The 25,595-nt window shown below is 42.5% G+C and overlaps 1 protein-coding gene across 1 annotated transcript in view; it reads right to left on the reverse strand.

The window, feature by feature from the left end:
• The window catches only part of PDE4B (phosphodiesterase 4B), a 1,531,620-nt gene that overhangs the window by 907,652 nt on the left and 598,373 nt on the right, over window positions 1-25,595 (reverse strand). The window contains exon 3 of the mRNA XM_069232487.1: window positions 9,198-9,433. Within this exon, the coding sequence (XP_069088588.1) occupies window positions 9,198-9,433 (236 nt within the window). The remainder of the gene's footprint in view (window positions 1-9,197; window positions 9,434-25,595) is intronic.

Consider the following 25,595-nt stretch of genomic DNA (forward strand, 5'->3'; position numbering starts at 1 on the left):
TTTACAAATGTAAATTTTCAGTTTGCAAGTGTGAATGTTCCACTCATAAAATATTGTATTAGTATACTTTAGATGAACTTACATTTGCAATTGGCTGTGTAAATCAGGCCCTATGTATTGACACTATTATAATTTTGCATACGTAGAGAACACAGGATTAAATCCTAAACCAAGATTTAAAGACAAGCGATAGGTATGGAAGCAAACACTACTAAAGGAGCATTACATCATGATTAGCCAATATGAAATTTGGGGTCTGTACCTTCCTTTTTAACAGGGAAACTATTATACTGCCCACCCACAAAACTGATCTCATTCAAAGAAGTACACATTCCTTAAGTAATAAAATGCCTACTCTTCAATAACACATTAAACTTGACCATTATATTTCCTCCTCTATCTGAATCCATAAACCCTTTGATTTTCAAACCAATAATTGACTGCTTTACCAGCGGTTGAAATGTACATATTATACACATTGTGATGGTTTAGGTTAAATTTATGAAAATGTGCCCACCACAGTCTTCATGTCTTATCTTTGGAATAATATCTCATTGTTCTGTGCTGCACAGCTCCTTCTGTTTTTGCAAGGATAGTCTAGAATTGATTCTTAAGCACATTTTACTTCTGTTAGCCTCAGATTCTGCTTTGTTCCTTTACAACCTACAAATTGGCGTGCAAAATATGTCACGTGTTTAGAACACACCAAATGAAACAAAGAATGTTCTGTGTTTTTTCTGTGTTTTTTTGGGGGGAGGGGTTGATCCTTGTACCACTTGTATGTTTTGTGTCAGGGTGTGTTTTTAGTAGTTGCCTCTTCACTGCACGTCCTTTGTGTAAAATCTGGATGGGAATGGGGGGCAGTGCCTGTTTCCTCCGTCCAGGGGTTGAGATAAAAATACCAGGTTGTGCCATCATGGGTCCTTCATGTGAGACTCGACCACTTCTCATAGAAATGTTTTTGGGTGAGGATGGAAGACAGGCATGGTATCATGATATGTAATGTGTAAGGGGCCCATGGACAATCCACTGGGCTCATAGCCCTCCCCACAGTCTCACATGGAGGGCTGGTTGGGGGGGGGGGAGGGGGCAGATTAGGGAGGAAGCATGTAGATTTGATCCACCCTGTTTTGTGAGGGTATGTCACAGGTTCCAGCTGCTCTCCTGGATGACTCCTGAGAATGCTTAGAGCCCCAGCATACAAAACAGGTTCTGGCCACCAGTGTATATCACAGCAAATGTTTCACCTCCCTGTCAGGAGCATAATGCAGGCCCCTGTAGTCCCTGTGACAGGGGGTCGCAACCTTTCAAGGATCCCCATTCAGCCAAAAGCCAAAGAATATCTGTGATATACGTGAGAGTTAGGGGTCCGTCATTACATACTTTTTGCGTTACATCACAGTATAGACTGACAAATATTGGCCATCTTCCTCTGACAGCATGGGTCTCAGAGTATGCTGTCCTTTATTGCGTAGCCCAACCAGCCTTCTCTGCCAAGGGCTGATTAATAGGCTTCCATATCCCTCTTTGTAATGTATACCCCCTCCTATTCAGGAACGAGGGCCTTCTTCCAGGACACAGCCAGATGTGCCCAGTGAACTGGACACGGGAAGGATGCAGGGCAAAGGGCATAGGTTCAGAGTGCTCTACACCCTGAGTAAATTATGGACTCCGTTCTCTAATGGAATGTGAAATACCAGGGTCCTGCCATGATGCTCAAATGCGACACGAATGCATCACTGGAATGAGAAGTCAGTCAGACATTGGCAAAGCTAATGCAGCAGCTATATGAAAGTAGCTGGTGTTGTGATTTATAGATCAAAGGCTTGCAGCTCTAATGTGTGTGTAACTAACTTGTGTTTTTATAACTTCAGTCAGCAGAGCTCATCTTATTTATCGGAGAAGGATGAAAAGCAAAGGCGGCCCTGTGTTTGTGTTGTCGAGTATCATTTTCAACCACAAAATAAAGCGTAGGATCTTCAACAATGCACCCTTGTTGATTGTGTGTGGGTCCAGGTTCTTTAATGAGCATCCTCTGGCACATTTCAGATCATGCTGCTCATGCATCTGCATATGGCACGGGTTGCAGGACCTGCAAGTGTGTGGACAAATCAAGTGTGGGCAAGGAAAAAAAATCCCGTTATATACTGCACGCTCATACGTTTTTAATGAGATTACCTGATTGCTTTACTTTTTTCAAGATAAAGGGTTCTTGTGCAGTACCTCTGCCGTACCAAGGAGGACCTGAACATCAAAGGTGCAATAGATTTGCAATGGTATTTTTGAAAGTTGTTTCACTGCGATTGGGGAATAAGGTGAGTTGGAGGAAGGTTTGGCTGCGCAGTCCACGGGGAGTATTTATGAATAAGTTTCTAATTTACTTAAAATCCGTGTTATAGACATGCACAGCAGGAAGGCTGTGTAGATTGTGCCCTTCTTCTTCTGGAGGCCTGGTGAGGAGACTGCCACGGTAAGGGCACACACATGAACCCCCTAGCTTAAACTGGAAGAAAGTTACTGGACTCCTCCCCCCAGCACCTATCCGAAGATGATACGAGTTGCTGGGCGGAAGTGAAGGAGGCAAAGTTCACTGTCACACCCACTCCTACATTGTCCCAAATGGCCTGCCCCACCCCTGGCCATTTAGATGAACAGAGATCTTTCCACCCGGGCCTGGCCCATCTAAATAGTGCCTAAAACAACATCCATTCCTGGCAGTGACACACACATCTACCAGTCTGTTGTCACTGCCGGGCTTATGCCTGCATGTCGAGGGCTACTAACAGGAGCAACCGAGTATGCCTTTTGTAAACATTCTCCAAGTTGGCTTGTGGATTTCAACTGGAAATAAGACGGAGGAAAATGTAGGGAACCCCTTTATTCTAATTATTTATCTCTAACTCATCAATGTGTTTCTAGAAAATGGCTTCCATTTACATGGACGTGCATTCTATAATACTACATTAATTTATCCACACCCCAGTAACTCAAATCCTAGAGATTTACATTTCTCGATCCCATGCATGAGCAGTTCATCTCATCAAGAATGTTGTTGGGCACACCGCTATCTGTAGTCCTGGGCTTATAAAGAGATGAGCAGGGCAACAGTATTTGGACAGATAGGTAAACATAGAACCTGGTAATGTAAGAGCTCTGAAACCAACAAGCATTTAATGAACACGTGAACTTCCAAATTATAAAAAAGTGAGCTTAGCTATGGCACGAACATCTCTCATTCATCAGGTGGTAGAAGTGAAACACTCATGTGATAAATTTAAAAGAGTTTCTGCTTACCATCCCCAATTTTAGAATAGGGTTCAATAAGGATCGCTTGTCAGAGCAAGGAACTAAAATTCTGTGGACGAATAATCATACAGAAAAGCCATGACGTTGTGAGTTCTACAAATGTTCAACTCACACTAGGGTAAGCTATATCAAGCGTTAAAACCAATGTTATTAGTTGTAGACAAGGTATAGCCACAGGAACAGAAGAAAGAAAAAACAAAGGGAGTCCAACCTATTATATAGATTCCACACCTTCATCTCTTACACCCACACGTCAGTAGTTACGAAACTGTGGTCTCAATGTTAAATAATATCGAAATACCAATAAGTATATAAGTTTGGGAAGTGAAAAAGTTGTGCCTTACTCAGTCGGTGTGTAACCATACCCAAAATGGTCTTGTGACCACATCAATATACGTAAGTAATTATGTGAGTGGAGAAACTCTATTCCACTCGTCATTGTAAAGATTAGCGAGACTTACTTCAAGTTTCCTCATGTAGGCCGATTCACCTACCCATGCCGACGTGCGTCCTCAAAACGCGAGTGCGGCGTATGGCCGGGTCTTAAAGGACCCCGGAACCCGGAAGGCAACGCCAACTCGCGTCGACCTCGAAAGTGAAGACGGACTAAGCTGTAGTCCGAAAAGAAGCATATTAGAAAAGAACCCGTTCTCATATTAAATAGAAGGGAAGATGTCCGTGAGTAATCGGACAAAATTAATGGCAGTGAGTTGTTAAACAAGGGTAAGGCACTACTGAACTATACTCAAATAGCCCTGATATTGCAAGGTTGCAATATTACATTAGAAGGGAACTATGACTATCTATTAATATGACCTCCCTCACATCATTAGTAATTAATAAGAGGAAGGATAAACCCAAGGCGGTTGGGATCAGGGAGAGAGGGGGAGAAAAGGGCAGCTATATAAAAATATAACCTCAATGGTTATTATATCAAAGCCATTACAAAAATTCATGTATTAAGTCCAGACCAATTATAAAAATACATCAGTATGCTGGGCTTAGTTTTAAAGGAGATAGATTGGTCAATGGCATCTCTACGATGAGAGAGTGGTCCAAGGTATATCATCATTCAGTTCTCTATTAGCTGTTCCCAATTTGAAAATCCATCTTTGTTCGATTCTAAAAAGGGAATTGGAGCCTTTAGGGAAGGCTCGTGGAACTTCAAGGACCACCCATTTTAGGTCATCTGGTGTATGTGTAGACTCCAAATAGTGAGCACAAAGTTTTGTTGTTACTCTCTAACATCGAATGTTACTTCTGTGCTCATTTATGCGTATTTTGACTGGTCGTGTTGTCATCCCCACATAGCGTAGCCCACAAGGGCAAGTGATCATATAGATACAGTTTTTAGAATTGCAGTTCGTGTGTTTATTTAGAAACCACCTTCCAATCGGGTCTAAGTCTAGTGACGTGGTCTTACTGGTCAAAGGACATACATTACAATTACCACACGGAAAATGGCCTTTCACAGGTGGGAGATCCCACAATGTCTTTTGTGACAAGATGTCTTGACTTCGTGGGCGTGTATGGACCACTATATCTTTGATATTAGAAGTGCGTTTAAAAGCAAACATGGGTTTTGGCACACCATTACCCCCACTTTCCAGAATTGACCAACGTTTATTAATCACCTTTTTGATGGTATTGGATAATGGGGTAAATGTAGTGACACAGGTTATACGTGTCTGGGGAGTCTTAACATTAGTGGCCAAAAGACACTCCCTATGATTATTTTTTGCTCTCTTATGGGCAGTGTTGATGGTCTTCATAGGGTAGTGTCGCTCCTGAAGTTTTGTTTGCAGGATGTCAGCTTGTCTGTCAAATTCACATATAGAGCTACAATTCCGTCGCAGCCGTAGGAATTGGCCAACTGGTAAGTTATCTCTCAGGGCCTTCGGATGATGACTTTCATAGAGGAGGAGGCTGTTCCGATCAGTTGGTTTTTGGTAGGTAGTAGTGCTCAATGTCCCATTGTCAATAGTGATCATTAGATCCAAAAATGGCAACTCTGTAGAAGAAACTGAAGCTGTAAATTTTAGGAATGGGGCAAGAGTGTTGATCCAAATGATAAATTCATTTGTTAATGACAAAGGTCCTTGCCAGATGATCAGAATATCATCTATATAGCGCTTCCATAGATGGATATCATGTTAAAAAGGGTTAGTTGATGTTAGAATGTATTTCTTTTCAAAGTCATACATATATAAGCAGGCTAGGCTAGGAGCAAAAGTACTGCCCATAGATGTACCTCTAGTCTGATGGAAGAACTGTTCCTCAAACTGAAAGTAGTTTTCAGTCAAGGCTAAAGTGGCACATTGCATGATGAAATTAATGGGTGTAGATGTAATAGAAGAGTCATTCCGCAAAGCCGATTCCACTACCGTTAGAGTGGCTGCTTGAGGGATATTGGTGTAAAGTGCTTCCACATCAAGGGTAATAATTCCTTGTACTTTAGTGGTCAAGTTGACAGATTCAATTAGATTGAGGACATCCTTAGTGTCCTGGAGGTAGGTGGAGGAATGTTTTACAAGGGGCTGTAGAAACTGATCACAAAAGACTGACAATGGTTCAAGGATGGAACCAATCCCCGATACAATTGGTCGTCCAGGAGGAGGTTGAATGCCCTTATGAATTTTAGGTAAGCAGTAGAAATACGGTATTTTAGGATGTACTGTGTCAAGGAACTCAGCTTCCTTGGGAGAGATCCATGAGTTGCTTTTTGCTTCTTCTAGTAGACTTCTGATCTGTATTTGGAGTCCCTCGGTTGGATCTCTAGTGATCCTTGTGTAATAAGTGGTGTCACTTAAGAGTCGTAGACATTCACGCCTATAATCTACTGTATCCATGATCACAATAGCTCCACCTTTATCGGCTTGTTTGATCACAATGTTAGGGTCAATTGCTAATTGCTGTAGTGCCTGATTTTCTCGTTTAGGAATGTTAATGAAAGGGTGTTTGGGACATAAATGCGAGATGTCGTTTAAGACTGCTTTTTCAAAAGTGAGTACTTCACTTGGCATTGACATAGTAGGTGGTAAAAAAGTGGAGGGTTTTTTGAGGCCGGTGTCACCTGCTGGTTCAACTGGTTTATCTTTGAAGAACACATGGAGACGGATCTTTCGAAAAAGTTGGGCTAGTTCAATGTGGAGGCGGAAGGAATCTTCATTTGGAGTAGGGACAAAGCCTAAGCCCCTATTGAGAACACTAATCTCGTCAACTGTAAGATTTCTCTGAGACAGGTTAACCACTAGGTTCTTGGTGTCGGGTTCTTTGTGTGACTCCTGGTCACCATTTGTGGTTCTTCCTTGGACCACTGAACAATTCTGCCTCTTCCTCTTCTTCTGCCTCTGCCCCTGCCCTGGCCACGGCCTAAAAAAGGCGTGAATGGCATATAAGGACGCGGCTGGAAGAACGGATAGGGAGGTTGCCAAGGTGTAGCCTGATTCATGGGGTACGGAGAATAGTTATAAAAGGGTTGCGAGTTCTCATCGGAACTCCATCCATCAGATGATGACCCCCTGCTGTATTGGCGTGGTTTTTTGAACGAACCAGTAGATTCATCAGAAGAACGTGATTGAGTATCAATGTCATAGTCTTCTTTGATATAAGGGTAAACCTTCTCCCTACTGAACTTGACTATGTCCTTTTGCAGTTTAGTGATCTTCTGCTGAGTTAAAAACTCTTTTGTCTCATTTAATTCTGCATTGATTTCCGTAAGGCGGCTTTTAAAAGCTGTCAATGTAACTGTAGTTTTTAAAGTATTTTCAATAGCACTGATCTGTATAGTAATGGAATCTGCAATACGCTTGGAAGTGTTGATTATTAATACCAACCAGTCTCTGGTACACTTCCAAGCGATTTGTGCCCAATCCTTCCTGAAAGCTAAATCGTGTAGAAAAATCCTTGGTATATTGGACACTAACAAGCCATTCGGTGCTATATTTGCACGTAAATATTCAGTCATGATGGTCCCATGCATAACTGTCTTAATCAGTTCACGTTTCAAGCTGGAAAGTTTGTTCCAATCTTCCTTGAGACTGCCAGATGGAGAGGAGTCATCGTTACCAAGGATGGAAGGTGTCTGTAATATGGCTGATACCATGTCATCATCGAAACTCAGACACTGAAAGTCTTCCATAATAGGATGTTTCTGGATCCAATTAAAGTTCAAAAAAAGGAACAAGAGTCAAAAATTCTATTGAATTCTGACGTTCGAAGGTCCCGCAGTAAAGCTACTGTACATGAATAAGAAAATAAATGGGTAGGGACCGGGGAGATTGATGGTCCAGTGTACAATCATTTATTTATCCTTTGCATTTTGCTACTATCCGAGCATTTTGGTTAAGAGCACCCCCTTTTAGGGGAGCCCGCCAGGTATTGCAGTACCAGCCTGGCGAGGAGCTTTCCCAATGATGAAGCCAGCCATCCAGTGTGATGCTTGAGGGTTCTTGCTCCTGAAAAAAATTCTTTTGGGTCGCTCCTGGTATTCTACTAGGCTACTTTTTGTGGAACAGTGTACTTTTTTGCTTTAACGGTTCTATTGGGAGGTTGTACACTGGACCATCAATCTCCCCGGTCCCTACCCATTTATTTTCTAGGGCAAAATATTTAATCTGTACATCCCTACCCCAGTAAATTCCAGCAATTTTCATTCAAGTATATTCTGTTCAACAAAGTCCTTCAAAAATGATTAATTAAAGCCTGTATTTAAAGACAAGTCTTTAGGTAAGTTATTATATATTGCACCAAAATCAATGTACACAAAACCTCAGATAGAAATCTTAGGGCCATATTTATACTTTTCGACGCACAACTGCGCCAACGCAGTTGTGCGTCAAAAAAGTTAACGCCGGCTAATGCCATTCTGAAGCGCCATGCGGGCGCCGTATTTATTCAATGACGTTAGCCGGCGTTAGCCGGCGGAGCTGCCTGGTGTGCGTGAAAAAAAATTACTTACACCAGGCAGCGCCGGCGTAGGGGAAAATGGAGCTTGGGCGCCAAAAAATGGGGCAAGTCAGGCTGAGGCAAACTTTTCGCCTCAACCCGATTTGCGCCATTTTTTTTTACTCCCAACCCCCATTGAAATGACTCCTGTCTTAGCAAAGACAGGAGTCATGCCCCCTTGCCCAATGGCCATGCCCAGGGGACTTTTGTCCCCTGGGCATGGTCATTGGGCATAGTGGCATGTAGGGGGGGCACAAATCAGGACCCCCTATGCCACAAAAAAAAAAAAAAATACTTACCAGCACTTACCTTAATGTCCCAGGGGTGGGTCCCTCCATCCTTGGGCGTCCTCCTGGGGTGGGCAAGGGTGGCAGGGGGTGTCCCTGGGGGCATGGGAGGGCACCTCTGGGCTCCTTCCGAGCCCACAGGTCCCTTAACGCCTGCCCTGACCAGGCGCTAAAAAATGACGCAAAAGCGGCTGGATGTAATTTTTTTTGACCCGCCCACTCCCGGGCGTCAGTTTTGCCCAGGAGTATAAATACGGCGCACATGCCTCAGAGTCCTTTTTTAGACGGGAACGCCTACCTTGCATATCATTAACGCAAGGAAGGTGTCCACGCTAAAAAATGACGCAAACTCCATGAACTTTGGCGCTAGATGCGTCTAACGCCAAAGTATAAATATGGAGTTCGTTTTGCGTCGAATTTGCGTAAAACAAAACAACGACTTAGTGTTTCTTGCATCGAATGTAATAACTTCCCTAGACAACTGATCATGTAGTGTCATTGCAGTAATATAAATTTAAGGCTTACTGTTTATGAATCAGTTCTTTCATTGTTGGATTGGATCATGCTTTTACTCAGGTAGTTACTTCTGCTTGTTTCGTGTAATTCCCAATTAGACACAATTCTAACGTTCTAATGTAGTTTATAGATAGTGCTTACCAGGCCTGTCTTGTTGGAGTGATAGCAATTCTTGGTGGCACGGCCAGCATCAGACTTGTAGGTCTCAGCATACTGTCGTCTTCTGGCGTTCGTACTCTTTCCATCTGCCTTTGGTGCAAAGGAGGCAACTGCAGTCCACCAGAGCAGCATCTTCTCCCTCTCCATAGATCTATTCCCGAGCAGTTATTTGAACTTGATGACTTTGTTAGTCCACGCTCTACAAAAAGCTTTGCAGTCTAAAAACACAAATTTAAAAAAAAGAAAGAAAAAATGAACGTAAAGCAGGAAACTTGCCCTTGGGTGAATAAATTAAAAGGAAGCTAACCGGTGTGAATTCCCAAACCACAATACTTGTGTTTTGCACAACAGAAAAAGGGCACATTGACATTTTCAAACTAGTAACATTGAATGGTTCAACATTTCTGAAGGAGAAGAGCAGTGCAACTCCACAACTAGGTAAACATTAGAATTTTACTGTGCAAATAAAGTATGTGGCGGCCATACCTTCGTCAGCATATGCAATATTTTGTATTACTTTATACCACATACCCTGATTGACTCATAGGGCCAGATTTGCAAGCCCCTATCGCCGCCTGAGTCACTTTTTGCGACACTCCAAAAATGGCACTTTGGTACTTTTTTGTGTGCTGCATTCTGCAGCATACATAGCAGTGCTAAATCACCGTTGAGGATTTCCTTCCTGCACATAAACAATCACTCCCCTCAATGCAGACACCCTTGCACTATGCTGCAAGGATGCCTTTGTTGGTGCAGGTAACTTAATCTATCACCAGCATTGGGGTAAACACAGGGCTGTGCTGTATTCTTGTGAATACGGCACCGCCCTGCGTTTCAAAACTGGCGCAGCACAGTGCTGCTGATTTTGGCGCAGCACCGCACTGTGCCATTTTCTTGTAAATCTGGCTCATAGTCTTTTCCCAGACATAATATCAGACCATAATTTGTTTCTACCATACATTAAATGTGGCTCTCTTCCACTGCTCATTACCATAACTCAAGGTAGAATTTGTGTTTTTAGTTAATCTTGGATCTATGTATTTATTTTAGATTACAAGCTTGATTGTTTTCTTGAATGATACATAATAATACATGCCTTTCTGAATCAGCCCTGAAATGTCCATCTCCCTTATTAGTAAAAGTGAAAAGAAAACACAGTCCTTCCTGTTTATGCTAAAAATTAGTTGAATAGCCCCTGAATATTCCCATTTCATTCCACTATTAAATGCTTTAGTGCCAATTCAGAAAGACACGTTAAGAGTAAGTAACATCGTAATACAGGAATACTACTTTAAATAGGCCAAAATGCCTTTGAGAATCTGTTCCACAAACTTCTTTCTGTTTACATGAGCACAATTTACAATGACTAGCATCATATGGCTCAAATGACAAATAAAAAAAATTCTAGAGAGGCTGGCAACAAACTTCTCATTTTCAAGATACCCAAGCATTCAATTCAAACTACTTCACAATCTTTCTATAGGGAGAAGATTGGCCATTTTATCATATATTTAAATACGGATCAATAAATTAGTTATGTTGTCAAAAAAGTGTCCAATCAGAAGGTGGAGTGACTTCCAAAGTTAGAAAATAAATAGTCATTTGCAATGCAATGGGTCTCGCATTTCCTTGAGTTAGAGCTATTGTCTTTGTAAATTCATGCCTGGACTTAACTTGCCACATAAATTGGTCAGCCCTGCCTCATATTTTGGTCTTTTCTTTCCACACAATTCCAGTCGCCCTGCATATAACTAAAGCACTTCCATTTGCCTTCTTCCTCTCTCTGCAGCCCAAAAAAAAGTTGCCATTTAGCATCTTAATTTAAATCTGCCATGCTAATTTCAATAGAATACCACTTTCATCACCCAACATCAGAGTTGCTGGCTGGCTAACACAATTGCCCCAAAAAAGACACAAGACGCAAGACAGCCACGGAGGAGTAATGAAAGAAATAAACTAGAAGGGACACCCAAACGTATTAAGAGTGTTCAAACAGTCATAGTGCAATAAGGATGTTAAGTTGGCCTGATTCATGGTCACCATTGCAATAAGGAGAGATTAATAAAACATATATAATTATCATATGAACCCAATTAAAAAACCTTCATCAGAAATAAACTTTTGGCATTAGACCGTAATGCTCAGAACAACCCCTAGAGAACACCACAATGAAAATAGCATTTACAAGTAACATTGTCATGTATCTATATGATTTGCCCCTAGAGAGCATAACCACATGAAAACAAAATGATTACAAATAATACAGCATAACCATATATTTAGCTCTTAGTAGGCATAGTACATTGCACATTTGCAGGGCTAGCAGGTCTACTGTAACCATATTACAAATAATACCCTTAAAACACAAACTACTCTCAACTGTAAAATAAAAGCTCCAGCCATAAGAAAGGTTAAAAAGACACTGAATGGTGGGAGGGAGTTGGGGTCCCAGCTAACCTAGTGTGGGGACCCAGAGAAGATCTAGGCAGAAAGAGCAGGTTGTGGTGAACATTTTGAAGGTGGTGCCACTGTCATAGGACCAACACAGACTGAGTTATGTGCAAACTGTTTTGCAAAAGAATGTCCTACAAAGCATTATGAGATGACCAAGTGCTGCAAATATTGTAGTATGCTGACTGTAATGCTCAGAACACCCCCTAGAGGACACCACAATAAAAATAGCATCTGTAAGACACATGGGGCCTGATTACAACTTTGGAGGAGGTGTTAATCCGTCCCAAATGTGACGGATATACCACCAGCCGTATTACGAGTTCCATAGGATATAATGGACTCGTAATGCGGATGGTGGTATATCTGTCACTTTACCGTCACTTTTGGGACGGGTTAACACCTCCTCCAAAGTTGTAATCAGGCCCATGGTCATGTAATCATATAGTCAGTCTCTAGAGGAAATAACCACATGAAAAAAGAATGACAGAAAGTAACACAGCACAACCGTATATTTAACCTCTAGAGGACATAGTACCACATACATTTTTAGGCCTACTGCAATACTCGCCCTTAAAATACAAGCTACTCCCAGGTGTAAAACAAAAAATCCAGGCATAAGAAAGTTTAAAAAGGTGCTAAATGGTGGAAGGGGGTTATTGTTTTGGGGTCTCCGCTTATCCAGTGTGGGGAACAACATATGATATACCCAGAAAGAGTGCATCATGCTGAACATTTTGGTGGTGGTCCCATTGTCCCATGGCCACCACAGGCTGATTTATGGGCAAAAATGTTTGAAAAAGAATGCTTGCAAAGCATTATGGGTTGAATTTTCCAGAGTGCAGTGAATATTTAGTATCGGCTCTCCTGCTGTGCCAGGAGAGCCAGTTGCAGATTTCTGTGTTTTTTAGTAAAGCATTTATCAATAATACAGTTTTTGGGAAAGCTATGGAGCCCAAGGGGAGAGCCCAAAAAATGACTCTGATTAGGTAACTGTGTGAACAATGTGGCCAGTGCTCATGACTGCCTTGCAGTTAATGCTGTTGTCGTTGTTCGAGCTGTGAGTGCTATGGCTGCCATGGAGCATGAAGGGGAGAGACAAAAGAAATAGTAGTTCGCCCACGCTGAAGTATATTGGCAACCGTGCAGATATCCATGTAACAGGGTCAGTCTGCAAGGCAGTAACAAATCGGCTCCAAGTCGGCACAAATGTAAAGCATTTACCAATGACATCAAGGGATTTTTGAAAGGCAAGCCCATGAATGAGTGAAAGTGATGGGCATGAGATGGGCGTGGTTAAATGCCCACAGATAGATAACAACACGTCGGAAATCACTTGCGCTCGACCTAAAAAGGCAACTATCTTTAAACATGGGCTATTCTTATAGTGCACTGATAACTTTTTATGCAAAGAATGGTTTTGTGAATGCATATACATTCTTCTTTTGGAATATTTTTGTTTGTTACAGAACTGAGACACTTTCTACAGTCTATGAAACCTCACAGTTGTTATGCAAAACATTGTGTACAAGGACCTACAAGCAAATACTGCTTCATTCACAATACATTCAATGCATTATGAACCCTGGGGCATTGATTCCTCATTCACAGATAAAAAGGTTTCCTCCCCATCCCCGGCGGTTTCCAAGGAATTATTTGTCATGTTAAGAAGATGAATTGAAATGCTATTATTTCTTGTAGATCCTGCATCCTCCAACAGTAAAGTTAGGTCAATATTAGGGTTTCTAACTTTAGATTCTTTCCATCACCTGCCTCAGCCCCTGTGGCTTAACATCTTCAGACAATAGAAAAGGTCTAATCGTAAGTGAAATAATGATAAAAAAGAATCATCACTATTTTTATGATGACGTAAATAAGACACGCACCTCTTCACACCACTCTGATCTGCAAACTCTGTTAGAAATATATGCTTTTTTATACATATACCTGTCTGAAACACTCAAATTCCATATCTGACATGTCATCGCTTTTCTCTTCAGCACCCTCTTTTTACTCTCTCCTGCACATACTTCCTTGCATCTCCTTCTGTTCTCCAATCACCCCACAGACAATGCACCCACTCACCTGTACAAACTACATTTTCTTTACCTTTCACCCTGTCAATATTTTGACAGCTGCGTACCTAATCACACACTTTCCTGTATCATCACATTTACAATTGTCACACCTGACCATTGCTCTATGCTCTTTGCATAGAGTCCAATGATTTTATAAGCATGTGTTCCTAACCCATTTATGACCCACTGATATGAACTGTGAAAAATTCACACTGTGTTCAGCCTGATCTCCACAGCTCTCAAATCTGGCCAACCCACAACCAGAACTCACACAGCTACATAGGAGTGACTCTTTTCACACTACGCACTATAAAAGAGCAATATGTTGCATGGAAAAGCTCAGAAACAGCATCCTGGAACAAATAGTTTCCGTTAGGGAATGCAGGAGTATGTAAACCGAGAAATGTGAGCAGGAACATCATCACTGTCCCAGGTTGAGAGGGTAGTGTATGTTTGTCCAAGGTACGTCTGTAGCCGTGGTGGAACACAAGTGGGGACTAGGAGATTTACAGAATATCCCCCTACACCACTGCATGTTAGTGGAAGCCTACTACCAGCAGATGGGATCACACAAATACCACCCCCAGCGAGAGCCTGTGGGCGGTCAGGAGCGAGGTTTTGGAAGTTGGCACAACAGTGTTGAATAGAAATTGCAAAGTGCTTGGAATGTGATGCATGAGGGGATAGAGAGGAATTGAAGATCCCTGATGGTCACAGTGATATCATCAGACGTGAATTGGCAGAATGGAAGACAGTATGATGGGGAAGTGGTTGAAATGGCAGAAGGCGGTGAGCAAGGCATTGGCCATTCAACCTGCAAGAAGAAGAACATTTGTGATGTGGAGCAGAAGGCATCAGATGGAAGGGATAGACTGATCTTTCATAAGGGGCTTTATTGGTACCAAGCCAAAAGTGAGGGGCAGGCAAAACTATCATCAGGTTAAAGGACCGGAGACAGTGAAAGGAACGAGGCTGCCCTTGCAAGAGAGGGGATCATTGGGTGGTAGGCTCCATCTGTGCTTACATTCACCAAGTGAAAGTGCAGTAGGAAGTCAGAACATAAGTGGAAATTGCGGGCAGGGTCACAGGATGGCACTGAGAGCTTTGCACATGGAAAAAAAAGTAAACTGGGTGCTCGAGAGACTCATGTGGAGCCTTTCTGGGGTTTAGGACTCCGAGGATGAAAAGAGGAAGGCCGACGAGTATTTCAGCCCATCTTCTGCACACCTCAGCGGAAGGAACTGTTTTCTTCTTCCCTAATAGGGCACTATTGTCATTTAAAAAAAAGTCGCTATCCGTGTACTTTCAAATATTGCAGAATTAAAATGAAAAAGTCGTGCAAAGTTGCTAGTCAGCTGAATTTATAACTTTGCATCCCCCTACCAATTGGGTTTTCCTGAGACTTCGTCAAGGCTGAATGCACAAACATACATAATATGTGTGACAAGGACTGGACACTGAGAAGGTCTGTTGAGTCCTATGTTTTTTGATTGCTCGATCGAAGGGCAACTCCTTCCACTAGCCACAGTGCCACACAGCATAGAACAGTATACAAGATAGGGGTTAAGTGTCTCCTGCAACTGACTGACCCAGAGAGCGAGGTTAACTGTGATCGGGCAACATGGTAAGAGACAAAAATAGGACTGGCATGCTGCATCTCTGTGATTTATATTACTTTTAGTAACAAGCAAACTGACTATTCAAATCACAACTCTGCTTCAGAGTTTTATGACATTAGGTGGCCTTTCCATATTTAGCCATATGATAAGACTAATGCATCTCTCCTGACAGGTATGTTGACAATGGCACTGGGTGGGTGCGTGCAGTTACGGGGCACAACAAATATGTTAATATGTATGAGGCATTATTGATAACAAAATTAACATGGGTCTTAAGCCATTGCTCGGTGCTGCATAAAATCAGTACAAATATGTGCATTGTGTAGTAAGCATTGCTTACTAGGATGAAGGTTTTGCTAGTTTATTTCCCTGACAGGTCACTGCCACTCTATGTGAAAAGCAGAACATCATCACTCTTTTGAGTTCTTTCATCTCTCCCTGATACACGTTAGTTTTATGTTATTGGCTGTCTGACGAGAAGATGCATAGCAGATGTGGATAGGGCTTGGATGGGGCAGAAGCATGTCAGCCTACTGACGGACTGCATGGCACAAAACGTGCATAACTATTTTGAACAATGTAAAGAGGCCTTCAATTAAAGACTTCATCTACCTAAATCCTGTTATGTATTTGTATTCTTCGTGTCTCTCTCTAAGAGGTAATGATTCAACTTACATGAAGCAGAACTATAAATTATTACTCTGTGAGTGTGGATATTTGTTTCTCCAGTTTTTGGCAGCAAAATAAAAGATTGTTTTCTATACTACATGGGTCAGATGTTATTTTGAATTACAATACACTGGATATGTACATGGGTCATAAAGGGTTATAAGAATGCAATTGAAGCTAGCATACTTTTAAACAGATATAGAACATGTTTGGAATCATCAAGCATAATTACGTAGCAGAGTACTAGATATAATGAATCGTGCTGGTCATGAAAGCAGCAATCAGTCAACTGCTTTTATGCAAGGCCATCTAAAATCAAACAGTGCAGTCTAAGCGAGGCTAGTTCTCCATTTAACAAAGAAAAACACTCTCCTTTCTACTAAGACCTCCCATAGGAAGCATCTACATACCTGAGTTATTGGTAGTAGCAAGCAGCCATCTGACGATGAAGCATGCCACTGGAAGTGAGTGAGGGCATCAGTACTTTTAAATAAATAATTCTAGAGGTGGCTAGGAGAAACCCTTTTCCTATTATTTTTCAAAACGTCTGAATAGCCACACATTCCTTTGGGTACACTGACGTCTTGTGTTATATGAAGTGAGCCGGGATCTTTTTGTTCCCTTTAAACAACTCTCTTCCCCCATTGTTGTGTTAGAAGGTGAGAACGCCCAGCCATGGCATGCAAATGGTGCCCAACAACTCGCTATTGAGCAGTGCATGGAGGGCACCTTCTCCCTCTGAACGTGTGAAGTCTGGAAGGGTTTGGCACTGCTCTCAGGACGGATTTCGGCACAGATGTAACATGTGTCTGCATGACTGCTCACAACACAAATATTTAATTCAGCTCTCCAGGGTGCCTAAATCCCTTTACATGGAGATGTGTTTACACAGCTCTGTAATATTTCATTACAATCTGAAGATGCAATGCAAAATGCAGAGGTTTTTCACTTTTTTGAGGAAATCAATATTTTATTGCATAAATCATTATAAGCTTCATGTCATGTCACACATGACATGAAGCTTATAATGCTAACAAGGAAATATTATCCAAAACTGTTGTTGTAAGGACTCTTGTATTTCAACAGGACTGCTGGATTTGGGGCGGCAGCAGCTCTGCTTGTAAGCGACTGAATCACTCCCACTCCAGTTGGCACCTGTCGGCCCAACCCTCCCAGCTCTCTAGCAGCACCTCATTCAAACTCAAATGGTAAAGGTGATTTGTGGCAGCCTAATACATGGAACTCTGAAGACCCCTCAGTGAAATCGTGATGAACAAGCCTTACACTTTCTCTCCAAATACAAGTCTCTTATCCACACAAAGGCAGGAAAAGAAGATGCAGGATTGTTTTCAATAAATGTATTGAAAAGACTGCAATCTTTGATAATATGTATGAGCTGCAATGATTAGGATAATGAGGAATAACAAAATCAGAACTGTGAATATCAGATTTGTAAAGATGAACAAACTCAACATATTGCAATAAACATTAATATATACGATTCCTACATAAATACCTACTCTCTAGTCTCTAGCGAGAGCATGGCAGTGTAAGCCAAATCTGTCTGTGCAGTGTCCATGAGAAGCACACCCCACCCCTGCTACCTTAGTACAAGATCAGGCCTCCAGTCTCCAGATCAGGCTTCATAGAGACGCAAAAGGCTGAGGCTGGCTGCAAACTGACGTGCAGTGTAGATTTAAAACCCTGGCTGGAACTCCCTCTAATGCCCTTTTCCCTTCAAGGTGTTTACATAAAGGACATGTTTTGTTCTTGCGAAATAAGTGTGATGCTAGTATGTACCTAATTGTTAGACTGTTTGTGCAGTCTTTTGGTGCCAATACCAAAATATTATCCTGTGTACTTCTCATTCTGTTTTTGTCAACCCAGGGCAAAGAACACAATAAATATATGGCATGCATAACACTGATAATGACGCTCATGCAGAATTCCAAGTGATTCTGAAAATAAAACACCACTACTAAAACAAGCTGTGCTAAAATGAATAAAATTGAATAAATGAAAACAAAGCATATTATTTGCATGAGAGGGCACAAGCCACAAGCCTAAGCTAAGCCACATACTCTGCCCAGTCAAGGAGTTAAAATGGACCCACACCACCCTCACCTATTGCCAAAACAAGGGTGCAAAGTCCAAAGCTTAAAAATGCTCTAACTAAAAACCTAAAAAACATATAAAATCATACATAAGAGATAAAATGTCAAAGTCAACAAGCAAAGCAAACCAACAGGCAGGCTGAATTTAAACAAAATTTGGTATCACATTTTACACTTTGAAAAAGCCAATGGTCACATTTTAACAGTAATTATGGTCTTGCAGAAAATCTCCAATGTAATCAAGGGAGATTGAGACCAAAAATGAGTCCACTTTGGAAGTGACAGATTGATCAATGTATTGGCAGACGGATCCATGAAGCAGAAGTGTGCAGAAGCCACAGGTGCAGAGTGAACTATGAAAGAAGCACCGTCCATTGTGCCAGATGTCGCTGGAGCAAGTGGATCCCCAAGCGGTTGCTCATAGGATGCCTTGCGGATCAAACTCAGTCTCAAGGGGCATTTCTGTGAATGAACCCTCATTGAGAACATTAACAGATCCTTGTCCACAGGAGACACATGATGCATGGCAAGACACACTTTAGGTGCACATTCAAAGAGGCACCAAGTGCAATGGAAAACCGGCTGCACACAGGTCAGGAATGGCCAGAATGACAATGACCAATCTAGCTCCTCAAGCAAGTAAGCTCTGAAATACTTCCTCATGCAATCATGACACAGCTTGGTTTGTGGTAGCTCCATTACTCCACTTTGCTAAGATAGGACAGCCCCTGCATATCATAAATAGCAGCAGCAGAACTCCACCAATTCTTGTCAAAGTTATAGGAAATCCACCAAAGACACTCCAAAAGAGTAAATGTATCGCTGAAAATATGACCCCAAACACGGTCTGGAATGTGCTAATCAGAAATCAACAGCCTTCAAAAAGTGCACAGTCCCTACAGTATTTGATGCATTGCAAATTCTGGTCACCAATTCTCCAAAATGTCTGGGGAAGTTGGTATTTAATAGGGACTGTATCTGGAAATCATAGGTCTCCTTGGCTCAGAACCACATGTTTTTGGAACAGTAGCACCTTTTGTCTGCTCACCTTGTCAAAATTTACATTAGAAATAGCAATGCAGGGGCACAAGTCTGCCACTTTTATCTCTTGTCTGGGGGAATAAAACATGGCTGCAACAATTTATCATTTGAGTAACTGAAATCATATAATTAAAGAGGTGGGAGTACCTTTCAGATAGCATGCCGAATTTGCAACCCCTGTGTTGCAAGGGCTGTGCAAGGACACCTGCTTACACATCTTAGAATTACTAACAGTGTTTTTCTGTTCAGACACTTGTAATCAAAAGGCAACTCCCACACTTTGTGTATGTGACTGTCTCCTACCCACTCAAACCTGCCTACTGCAAAATGCTTTAAGCATTTCATGAAATGAAATGTGGAAATGGGCAGATTTATTACTTCATGTATTAACCATACTGGCAAGGGAATTTCTGCTACAGTAGAAGGCAACTTTTCCAGCTTCTCAATGTTAAGCATGATGTAACTAGCGTCTGTTTTAGCCATTATCTGTCGTTGTTTAGATAAATTAAAAGAGCAAACAAATGAGTACCATTAACAAGCTTCCAAGGCATGTTGCCACCATTATCAACAACAGCAAAAGCCTTTTCCATGTTTTCCTTATCAATATGCCTTAAACATGCTACAGCTTCCATCTTGGAAAGCTTCCACATCTCGTTATATATGGCATACAGAAAACATTTTGAGTGTGGCCTCCTGGGCCCTAACAAGATATCTTGTAAAGCGACTTTCTCTGAAAGGAGACTAAGGTGTTCTGCTAAGGTGGAAGAACGTAACCATTGCTGGCACAGTTTATCCACACTGTATGTAGTAACGATAGCTGAATATTGAGCCAATACATAGCGAAGGTCTGACCCGTTTGCTCTTAAATCCCGTGAGGAATTAACAAAAAGTGCCTGGCACCCATTTGTGCCAATTGGCCACAATATCCGGCTGCCAGGACTTGAAAATGAGGAATTAAAGGTACCATTCTGAACCAAGCAGTCAATTGTTCTACAGTGACATTAAAAAATGTTTGCCAATCGTGAAATTTAGCTGGTGTTGGAATACTGGGTGCATTTAGTTCTTTTACTTTTGCTGACCCTACACAGGATGTTTGTTGGACGGTTTCATTTAAAAATATAATTTGTAGAGGAATAAGGTATGCTCTAAACAAAGCTTCCCTACCCTGTATCTGCCAATCTTTTGTTCCCCATACACCCTTCAACTCATATTCTTCAAAAACAGGCTGGGAAACAAAGTGATCTGAATAGATACATTTTGTGTCGGTTAGCAATATTTTCCTCACTCTTGAGGCAGTAATTTGAAATAACATAACTCATCATTTCTAGTGTCATGCCCAGTAAAATACTCATATTTGTCTACTTGTGGTTTGGAACTCCCCACACGAGCAGTTAAACTATGTTCATATTGTGTGTGAATATAGACCAATCATGGAGTGCTAGCTCGGTGCAGAAAGAAATGTCCATAATGGTGATACAGAACATTTCCCCATAATTCGCTGTGTTCATATCCACATCTTCACTTTCAAATACAGTACAATATTCAAGCCCAGAAAGCATGAAATCAACTGTTTCAACATCCCGATCATCAGAAAAAATACCAGCTATAATAACATCACTCGTTGAAATTTTAAGCACATATGGAATTTGAATGACCTCATTAGGACCATATATATCTAATGGTACTTTATCCTAAACTATCGCATCTGGAATCAGAACTGATGAAATGTTCACACGGGACAAGCCTCTTCGGACCCTATGGGAAGGTAGGTATTGTGTCAAAAGATTAGTCAGAAGAAAAGTCATAAATGTCAATGAAATAAACAGAAGCAGTCTCTGCAAGCACAGGAGCTGGTGCAGAGCTGATGGATGGATGCATTTATTGTGGTGGTTCATAGTAGATGATGTCATCCATCTATGTTGAGCTGGAATAATAAAGTTCCACATTTCAGACTTTTCTTGTCGATGAAGTGGTAAAGGGAATCAACTGAAGCTTATTCTCCACCCTCCCAATGCTCGGGAGGCAGTTGTTACATTGGTACTTGCAGAAGCATTATTTACTGCTTGTAAAGGTATATCCTGTCAGGTAATGAAAGGGGAGTGGGTACTACCCAAAGGACCTCTTGGCCTAAGGTGCAGGATCGCCACATGATGCAATTTGATATTATCAATTGAAATAAATCTGTTCTCTTTGGAGCCAGGCAGCAGTGGTGGTATGACAGTTCTGGTACCAAATATTCCCAGGACTGGAACCGGTGCTCTGTAGGATGGGCATACTCCTTTTTCACAGCAATCTTTTCATGAACCACATCCCGACTTTAAGAATCCAGCCTGCAGATGTTGTTGGCAAATCCCTTATTCCCAATGTGGAGGCACAAGCAGATGGATTCTCATCACAGAATTGTTGTAGCTCCTGTAAAACATCGACGCATTCATTTATGTCAGTTGGTTTGTCTGCCGCCACTGTGCCATGGCCATCGAGATCTGGGACATACATAGGTATCTTAAATAGGACCTCACAGGGGGTTCGACCTCCAAAGGAACTTCTGGGTAGATTATTTCTCTCCGAACCCCATCTAGGTGATGAAGCCAACTATGCCTGAACCTAATACTCTCACTACTAAGGACTGCTTTAAGTCTCGGTTCCTCTTCTCCACAACAATATTTCCCTCAGGATGATATGGTGAGGAGTAACAGAGCTCAACACCCATTATCTCCATGGTGTCCCTGAATGACCTAGGGGCAAATGCAGAACCCTGGTCCGAGTGGAATGCCGCAAATGCTTATGTGCTGATAAAGACTTTCAAATCTTTAATAACAGTCTGAGTATCAGTCGACCAATGTGGCCATATACACAGGAATCTAGAATGGGAATTAACAGCGACTAAAATGTATTATTTGTATGCACCATCAGGTTGTAAGGGACCACAATGGTCCAGGTACATACATTGTAATGGTCTGTTGGAAATCAGGAGGGATATCTGCGGTGGGCGTTTGATGGTGGATCCTTTAATTTGTTGCCAAATGTCACAACAAAGGACATATAGCTTGGTCTGTTTGTATGGACAGTAGGAGGCTGGCCTGGTTCTCTAGAGGTAGCTGAAGCTGAGCAGTCAAAGCTTACCTAGGAGACATGCAAAGCTTATGCAATACCACTGTAGTCACACAGTACTCCCACACATGAAAGAAAATACTCAGTGTTACAAAAATAAAGGTACTTTATGTTGGTGACACAAATACCAAAAATACCATAAAGACCATACTCCCTTAGGAGGTAAGTAATATACATATTATATACACTAGTATGCAAAAACAGGGGTAAAACAGTAAGAAAATAGTGCAATTAGTGAAAATCACAATAGTTAGAAGTGGGCTTGGGGGAACACAAACCATATACTAAGAAAGGGGAATGCAAATGTCTGTTTCCCACCTAGGCAATTATAGTGTGTAGAAGGTCACTGGGAGTACAGAAAATCCTAAAGATAAGCACTAGAACCCACCCCAGTGCCCAGGAAAGCAGGAGTAAATCAAAGTAACTTTCCCAAACACACAGAAACTAAAAAGAAGATAATGCAAGAACCAGAAGAGACTGCAAGACACCAACAGTGGATTCCTGGAATCGAGGACCTGTGGAAGAAGGGGACCAAGTCCAAGAAGCACAGAAGAGTCCAGGGAGAACAGTAGCCTCTGCAAACTCGGATGGAGGTGCAAAAGAAGAACCACCACTGAAGAAGAACAGTCAAAATTGCACTCAAGAAGATGGAGTCGGGAGCCTGGTTGGTGCAAGTAATGTCCCACGCCGGGTGAAGGATTGCAGTCTGGTTTGCATAGCTGGCGTCCGCCAACAAGCCTTGGCACACACAAAGCTTGCGGTTAGTGGAAAATGGTGCTGCTTGGAACCAGGAAGGACGAGGTGGACTCTACCCACGAGGGGGAGTCAAAGGGGGCTTTCAGCAAATCAGAGAGCCCACAGAAGACCAGGCAGGACGCACGGGAGTCCCACAGCACAGGGACAAAGAAGGTGCAAAGGAGGCCGAAGCAGCACAATGACAAAGGCTCCCATGCCGCCGGAGAGCCACAAAGCTGTGCATTACAAGATAGAGTGCTGGGAGCTGCAGCTGCAAGATTCATTAAAAACTTTGTGGAAGGATGCCGACAAGCCTGGGCAACTGCAAAACACATGGTGCATGGGGGTAATGTCTTGCGTGGGGAGGCAAGCTCTTACCTCCACCAAAGTTGGACAGTAGAACGTCAGTGATGTCACGACCACTTCTGTGTATGACCCGTGATGCTGGATCCATGCAGCTCATCAGGAGAGGGGATCCACACAGCCGGTTCTCTTTGCAGAAGGTGCCTGCTTAAGCAGGGGAGTGACTCCTTCACTAGAAGGGAGATTCCTTCACTCTTCTGTTACAGGCTGAAGATGGGCTGTCCTCAGAGGATGCACAAACGGGAAACAGTTGCAGTTGTTGGCAGGATCTGAAGATACAATGTTGCAGAAGGCACCTTACTTCTTTGTTGCAGTTTGTAGAGTTCCTGGAGGGTCCAGATGCAGTTTCTTTGGTGAGACGTTGAAGTGGAGGATGGAGAGGATTCCTGCTGGAGTCTTGCTATCTGAATCAGAAGAACCACCCAAAGGAGAGACCCTAAATAACCCTGAAAGAGGGATTGGTCAGCTAACCAAGTAAGCACCTATCAGGGGAGGGCTCTGACGTCACCTGCTGGCACTGGCTACTCAGATGCTCCCAGAGTTCCCTGCCAACTTGGAATCCAAGATGGCAAAACCCAGGGACCCTCTGGGGGAGCTCTGAGCACCTCACCTGGGGTTGTGATGGACAGGGGAATAGTCACTCCCCTTTCCTTTGTCCAGTTTCATACCAGAGTAGGGACTGGGGGTCGCTGAACCGGTGTAGATTGGATTATGCAAGAATGGCACCAAATGTGCCCTTCAAAGCATTTCCAGTGGCTTGGGGAGGCTACACCTCCCAAGCCTGTAACACCTATTTCCTTTGGGAGAGGGTGTAACACCCCTCCCCCAAAGAAAATCCTTTGTTCTGTCTTCCTGGGCTTGAGCTTTTCAAGCAGCAGGAGGGAAGAAACCTGTCTGTGAGGTGGCAGCAGCTGGGACTGACTGGAAAACCTCACAAGGCTGTAATGGCAGCACTGGTGGTCCTCTAAGGGGCCCCCAGAGTGCATGGGATCATACAACCAATGATTGCAAAGCATGGGGGTATGAGTCCTACATGTTTTATACCAAACATGCTTTGTTCGGAGTTACCATTATGTAGCTGGACATAGGTATTGACCTATGTCCAGTACATGCATAAAATGACATCCCTGCACTCATGAAGTCTGGGAAAATGGTACTGGAGGTCGTGGAGGCACCTCTGCTAGTACAGGGGTGCCCTCACACACAGGTACTTTGCACCCTGCCATAGGGGTGAGGTAGAAGTTACCTGGTGTAGTGTAAATGGCAATGAAAGGGTACATGCACCCTTTCACGCAGTCTGCAATGACAGCCCTGCAGAAGCCTTTGCATGGGCTCCCTATGGATGGCAAAATATATGTTGCAGCCTATAGGGATCCCCTGGAACCCCAATTGCCCTGGGTACCTAGGTACCATATACTAGGGACTTATAAGGAGGCACCAGTATGCCAATTGTGGGTGAAATACTGTGTTAACAGTATCCCACAACCAAATTTAAAGGAGAGATCATAACTACTGGGGTCCTGATTAGCAGAATCCCAGTAGACACAGTCAAACACACTGACAAACAGGCAAAGGTGGGGGTAACTATGCTAGAAAGAGGTTACTTTCTTACATGGACCTGGCCACCAAAAGTTTTTTTTATATAGAAATATTGTAGCTGCCACACCTGCGTGAGCAGAAGCGACACCCTCTAGCGCTGCTTTGATGACATATATTCTCTGGTTTTGGTTGTGGATCATACGATCACCCACTCCTCAAATGGCTATAAATGCAATGTTTTGGGCACTTAGATGGTGGGAATACTTGGCTGGGTATCCTTTTGGTAAAGGATTGCCATCAGCTGAAGCTTTCATGGCAGCCAGTGTCTTATTATCCAACCTCGTATGAAAGCAAGTTATTGCAGAAGCCATAGCTACTGCAGATTTGTCAGCTTCATCAGGGAAAGTATTTCCTACGTGTACTCCTACACGTTGGGGGCCAAATGTATCCACTATATGAGTGTTTGATAGTCTGTCCTGAAGTCCTGAAGATCAGCTACCTTCCCCCACAAGTGTTTGTGTTTGATGGTGTTCCTTTTAGAATCTCTGAAGCTGGTTAGGTGCCCTTGCTTTTGATAATCATTATAGGACTGGACACAATAGTAAGAATCAAACACAAATAATTTTGGTTGGTCTGGATCCATATGTTCCAGTGCTAAGA

This window comes from Pleurodeles waltl, chromosome 4_2, assembly GCF_031143425.1.
Source record: "Pleurodeles waltl isolate 20211129_DDA chromosome 4_2, aPleWal1.hap1.20221129, whole genome shotgun sequence".
In the NCBI taxonomy this organism is placed as follows: Eukaryota; Metazoa; Chordata; class Amphibia; order Caudata; family Salamandridae; genus Pleurodeles; species Pleurodeles waltl.